The 6757-nt window shown below is 41.6% G+C and overlaps 1 protein-coding gene across 2 annotated transcripts in view; it reads right to left on the reverse strand.

Annotated features, from left to right (window-relative positions):
• Positions 1-1429: 1429 nt before the first annotated feature.
• The window catches only part of wnt10b (wingless-type MMTV integration site family, member 10b), a 9949-nt gene continuing 4621 nt past the window's right edge, over positions 1430-6757 (reverse strand). The window contains exons 1-4 of one of the 2 annotated variants that reach the window (XM_079557895.1): positions 4686-5021; positions 4037-4299; positions 3466-3917; positions 1430-3394 (exon numbers count right to left, since the gene is read on the reverse strand). In XM_079557895.1, the coding sequence (XP_079414021.1) occupies positions 2894-3394; positions 3466-3917; positions 4037-4299; positions 4686-4759 (1290 nt within the window). In that variant the 5' untranslated portion in view covers positions 4760-5021 and the 3' untranslated portion in view covers positions 1430-2893. Of the gene's footprint in view, positions 3395-3465; positions 3918-4036; positions 4300-4685; positions 5022-6757 lie in introns of those variants that run through there. The other variant, XM_079557896.1, reaches the window with a different exon arrangement.

The following is a 6757-nucleotide window of genomic DNA, read 5'->3' on the forward strand; positions in this document are numbered from 1 at the left end:
TCGCGAGATGACGTGGCTCCAACCATAGGGTCTCGCGAGAACTAACTTTAGGATTTCTAATTAAAATTGAAGCCAACTATCAAGGGCAGCCTCATTTTGTTGTATCTTTTATTATTAATAAAGAATTTAACAGATAAATCATCAGTATCAATGGAACAACAACAAAAGAAAGTTATATAAAAGGAAATGCAACCAGAAATCACAATCTGCGTGCAATTAAAAGTGTTTTTATAGAAAGTAGCCTGGTATAAAACTGTTTTCACAGTGTTTGTATAGGCATGCACATTTGAATAATTCACATAGGAATCATCCAAATAAATAAATAATTAGCTGACTGTAATAGGATGCCAATTGTTACCTCCAGGGAGAAACACAGTATGGCAGTCTAATGAGGCAACAAGAGCGATAAAAATAAAAAGAGAAAATCATAGGTATTAGAAACTTCATCACATTACTAAGTACCCCCCAAAAAAGCTCAAGTTCCTCTTTAAACAGCTTATGTGACCAAAGGCGATCCTTCGTTCATGTAGAGGACTGAGTTCAGTGGTTTAGTGATAGATGTGTTTATCAATTCAGTGGTGAGGGCAGAGTGGAGAGGGAGGGAAGCAGATGTTTGCAGCTGCACACCAGATTAGGGGGTGGAGTGGCTGGTTGAGGGGAGCCTCAGAGGAACTGGAGAGGGAGAAGGTTACTGGCGGGTTAAAGCGGGCTTGGCGTAGTGGTGGTATAGGCAAAGGTGGGGTGCATAGGAGGAATGACTTATAGGAGCTATTTTCCTCTGAAGTGTCTGCCAGCGTGCACCCCAGCAAACACAATCACAAGTTTGGTTGGTTCTGCTAGCTGAACTAATGAGGGCCTGCACGTTGAGGGAAGGGGCTTTGATGTTCTGGGTAGCTGGTTCCTTGTGCTCTCCTCTCTGTCCCACATCAAAAATGAAAGGGGAGTGGAGAAGCAGATGTTTTTGAGGCATGTATTTACACAGCGTACACTTTATTCACCCCCTTCTCTATATAGCCATACCCTGTTAGCCCTCGCAGGTCTGCATAACTGTGAAGATATCTCCACATCTTCATATCCAACTAAACACACAAAATCGCCTTACTTTATACATATAATCATCCTGTCAATCAAAGTGGGTAACTTTTATCTCTCCTGACTTCCTCTCTCTCTCTTTAATTTGAGCCCAGTCTGGTTGTCATTACTCTAGGGCAGCCAGCATTTGTCTATGTCTGAGGGGGAATATGGTAAAGAAAGTGGACAAAATACACTAAATGGAATAAAACACACAAAAACTACAAATATCTGTCATTAGCAACAGTGAAAAGAAATTCCCTTCTGTAATTTTCTGTAAACGATACTATATTAAGAAATGCAAACTGTAAATGCATGTTTATTATTTAGACCAGTTTATTGCTTCACTTTACACCATTCATAGTCTGGCCAGTGTCACATCTTACAACACATTCACGTACAGAGGAAAAAGAAATGTCCCATGGCAAATACTCATCTCCAAACCACACAACAGAGACAGGCTGAATCATCTCTCAAGACATTGCAGTAGTACAGTAAATCCCAACAGGTGCTGACATCTGAAAAGTAAAGTGCAAATTTCCAACCAGGAATCTGCAACTTGCACGCTTTCAATAAGTCAGTGTCACAGCTTTTGACAAGTAGCATAACTTGCAATAAAAGAATAATAAATACCAAATGTATATTTTACTTTCTTTTACCAGGTTAAAAACTCATAGAGATTTAAAATCTCTTTTACAAGGGTGACCTGGCCAAATTAGTTTTCAAAATATTTTATGTTTGGTTTGTGTATTAATTTTATGACTTTTAAATACATATTTCAAAATTAAATGCAAATTGTCCAAATCGTCTTGGGTTTAGAGATTTCAGCAGATCTGTGTATCCTGTCATCATAAATGCATCCATACAATCAGATTAAATTACCCAAAATAACAATCAGTAAACTTTGACATTAATGCCATGTTGTTGTTTTTTGTTATTTACTTTATCTAAACACACCAGCAGACACACTTCATTTCTTGAAACCAATCATTGACAACAATTCTCTCTTGATTAGTTTCTTGGTGCACTCCAATAACAAAAATGTCATAATTTAAGGAAACAATATCATACAGTTATAGAACATCAAGTGATTTAATAAAAACGTGCACCTCTAAAAAGAGAGTTAAAAGGTCCAACCCACTGGTCTATCCAGCTTCCACTACATTGCATTTGAGATAAATCTGCAGTCTGGTGAAAATTAATACAATTTTGACAACAGTCAATAAATCAAAGTATGACCACTGATCCATCGCAATAATTTTGTGCAGCAATAGCTAAATAAGTAATAAGTAATATGAAATGCTAGGTAAATCACAATGTTTCTTAGTAAATGTCTATATTGGTAATGGGATTTCAGTAAAAAAAAAAAAAAAAAAAAAAGAATCCTTACTTCAAACAAAACAAATATACTGCATGCGCTTGTATACCATTAAACCTTTTCAGCAGAAATGGATCTTGTGAGTTTAACAGCTCAGGAAAAAAATCAATACACAACTGTATTTACATGAGTGCATCAACACACTGCACATATTTACACTGACAGCATGTGGAAAAGAAGGAATACCCAGAGCTTTAATGCCTGAGAGAAAAACATCCAAACAGACAATAACGACGCAAGTGACATGAGTCAATTCCTCAATCTCTGACTTGGCATTTTGAGAATAACAGCAGCAGAAGAGAAAATAGATCCCAGATGATGCAGCAGAAGAGGGAACTGAGGAATAAACAGTAACCAGGAGGGTTACACAAAGTGGAAAAACAAATGCAGTGATGGTGCAATGACAGACCTCTTTCTCACAAGTCCTTTCGGGGGAAGTAATCTCTACTTGCACACATTCACCCACTCCGTGAGACGGCACTCATCGCATAATACGTAGCAGCACCAGTGGAATCGGCAATTACAGCGTTCATTCCGAGTCTGCTTCAAGATGTTGTGTCCACGGCCACAGCACAATGAGCTGCAGCTGTCTATGTTGTAGCTGGTCTTATTGCAGGTGCGACCTTGTGTACCAGGAGAGTCAATGGATGGGTCGTATTCACAGAAATCAGGAGATTTCTCAAAGTACACCAGCTCTCTGGACATAGTCCGACGACGAACTCCTTTAAATCCTCCAGTGTTTCTTCTTGCAGTGTTCCCAGCTCGCGGGTTAAAAACTCCATTGTTCTTGTTCTGTGAGTTGACAAAAATAGCTGAAAGAAACTTCTCCTTGAGAACAGAACCAACAAGTCGAAACTCTGGCGATACATGCCAGCAGGTCTTGAACTGACAACTTCCTGAAGTTCCATGACATTTGCATTTCCTTTTCATGTTGTCAGTCACAATCTGTGGACCAAATAAACAATACTTAAAAATGGTAGTTATCCTAACATCCACAGCATAATAAGTCTACTCACCTGTCGTCCAACTTTGTTGTTGTGCATTCTCATTCGAGCATGGATATCCCTTGGAGAACCACGAGTGTCAAGCCAGTCCCTGGCGAAACGATCACCAAAACGGACATCATGACTACAGCCACCCCATTCCCACGTCTCCTGCATAGAGTTCAGTTCATGGGGCAAAGTCTTAAGAAGAGCGGAGGGGTGAGTGGAGTGAAGGTGAGTGGGGAGGTTGTCATGGAGACCAGTCATCTCAGCAGGCAGTGAGCGTGTAATGCCGATGCCCGCCCCGCCCTTCTGCAGTGTCTGCAGTTGCAGCTGGGATAGTTTCAGACGAATCTTGTCATCATCAAGTCGGCGTTTGGCATCACAACCACAGCCCCGCAGTTTGCCCATACTACAGGCTGTGGCTACAGAATGGGCAACACCCGCCGCCAGCAGGGCAAGTGAGAAGGCACTCTCACGGAAACCTGGAACAAAGCAACAATGAAATGGTTAGACCATATCATAAGGTTGTTAAAGACTTGTTTCTCCCTACACCATTGATGCTTATTGTTTGTTTCATCATCAGCTTGCCTCATCATCTCACCCCTGTTGAGGATGATGTTGTGGTGGGGCAGTTTGTCCTGACCCTCCAGTGTGGAGCAGTTCCACCGTTGGTCTCGAAGCTGATGCTGGCACTCGTGTAGGGCCACCTGAATGCCCTGCAGGGCAGAGGCTGTGACATCTGGACTGCGGACACACATCCGCATCTGCCTCTTGCTGAGGCCAGGCAGCCTCAGACATACAGAGTTAGGGGTTAACACTGGGTCTCCTGCCACCTTCAGGCTGAGGATATCATTGCAAAGCACCCTGCAGTGAAAAAGAAAAAGTTGAGAGTTTGGAGTTGAGGAGTACTAAGTGGGCATTATCTGTTAAGAGTTAATTAGTCGAAACCACAGAGCGGTGTTAACATAATGTTTGCAGTGATTTATTGCAAAAGACGGAGTATTGGTGTCATGATGTTGACATGTTCATAACAAACGGTTATATGAAAACAATAAACGCATTGAGAAAGAAATCACTGTGATGTAGCCTACTATAATATCCTTTAAAAAGGCATTTACAAAAATACTAGTGCCAATAAATCAAGTAACCATAGACAACTACAGCAAAAAAGATGCATAATAGTAAAATAGTCACCCATGCTCCCACAGCCACTCGAAATATCAAGCTCAAACTTTCTCAAGTGCACTTACTTTACCGCAGGTGATATAAGGGCTGCTGCCAAAATCATGAATTGGTCCCAACGGAGTTTGTTTGATAGCTCCATTTTGTGAGAAGCCTTTCGCAACGTGACATTAAAACACTTGTTCTCAAGACTTATTTTCAGTAAATGATTACTATATATTTTTTTTAAACTGAAGAAGAGTAAAGAGTATTATCGATGCACCGCCAAACGAGCGAACACTGAAGACGAGGAACAGAGAAACTTGGGGACGAGAGTAAACGGGAGGGGGAAAGAAAGAGGGGAGGGGAGATGCCTCCATGGGCGAGTGTTTGCAAAATATTAGCCAATATAAAGTTGGACCGACAGTTGCTCATTGTTAAAGTTTTGAATGCAACATTTGTCTCGCGTGAAAAACAGCCCAACATCTAAAACTTTACGCACACAAAGTTGACCTTGCGCAAAACGCTGATCAAGGTTATGGCAATAGGTTTGTCTGTTTTACAGTTTTTATTTATTTAAATAGAATGCAAAATGAATAGGAACAACACAAGGAACAAAATGAATAACAAAAAATGCTGAGGGAAGAGGGTTACGTACTGCTCAAACTGTAGCTATAGAAGCAGCAGGCAAGCGCGGTTCTGCGAGGAGACCCTCACAACATGCACCCCTCTCCTCCCACCTACGACGAGGTTTAATCCATTCGTTTCATTTTGTCAGCCATACATACACAAGCAGCGCACATCTTAAGCAGCACTATAGAGCGTGCCAACTGCCATTGCATTTTCTCTATGCATCTATTTTTCTGTGACAAATAACTGGGGTTGTGTGTTTTTGACACTTTCACAGATACGCATAATAGACACTAGTCTGGGGCTACTTTCATAAAATTGAGATAAAACTCCCATGGAACACAGTGAGCATAGTGACACCAATTCATCTAATCTCCTTCCATTCACCAAACGCGAGCAATGAAAAGTGCATTAGCATTCTGCCTCGGCGTGTATATCTAAGTGGCTTAAAAAGTGATTTTAAGTTGATTTGTATATAAAAGGCCCTCTTTATCCGGATTGAAGTTCTAATCTGCTCGGTGTCGCATGACTGCTTCAGGAAACTCGTTTGAGCACCTTCTTAAAGGCTGCTGTATAAACTCAGGGTGCACACATTAAAGCCCTTTTACAAAAGCTAACTTCCTTTAACTGTCATTTTCAGAAAGAGACGGTGCATCGCGGCGCTAAAGATGATCACGCAAATTGGTTGGAATATGTCACACAAACCATATGGAGAGGCGAGATGCAGCTCCTGGTTAGAATGGAGCGGCCGCAAAGTAGCTCAAGATGTGACTGCACAGTGCACAGGGAGGTCTGCAGGCCAGATGTTGGGGACGGTTTTTATTCTCACCCGTCTTCCCGTTTTAATTTTCAATTCAGAAACCGTAGTTTAGGAAAGAACTAACCTAAGGACAATAATAAAAGATGCGATGAAATGACTTAACTACAATCAATGGGGTGTTTTGAAAGTTAGGCTAATGTAAAAAATCGGCAGGCAGATTAGTACATTTAGGACACAAAATGACCGAAGAAGTCATTGGACTCTGGGAGCGCGTTTGGAGAGAGGAGGAGTAGATGCGGTTAGGGAGTAGGCTAATCCAACCACCGGGCAAAAAAGGGGCAGCTAGATGCTCATATTGCGCTCAAACTGTATTACACCGTGACAGCAGCATGAAGAAACAACGAAGCACACAACCGGGCATACCCAAAAAGCATCTGTGGCTAATTGCGCTCCCATGCGCTTCTCTTTAATAGGAAGAACTCCCCTGCGTCGTGGGGATCGGTTGATGGGATGGCTGCGAGATTCGACAAGTCTATGTGCAACTTCGAGGATTGTCCTACTTTTTCCCATTTTCTTTCTCCTTTTTAGGGTCATGCTCATGTTGTGTTTCCTTATTCATTGTGCGCCCTGTGAAGAGCATTAACTATCCCTCCCTCCAATCCCATTGAAAAGACTCGGAAAAAACAGAGGGAGATGAGAGCAGCAAATCCCTTTTTTATTCCCCTCGTAGCGCTTAATAAGAGAAGAATGTGTTGCCTATCAGTCACCGAG

This window comes from Gobius niger (assembly GCF_951799975.1).
Source record: "Gobius niger genome assembly, chromosome: 6".
In the NCBI taxonomy this organism is placed as follows: Eukaryota; Metazoa; Chordata; class Actinopteri; order Gobiiformes; family Gobiidae; genus Gobius; species Gobius niger.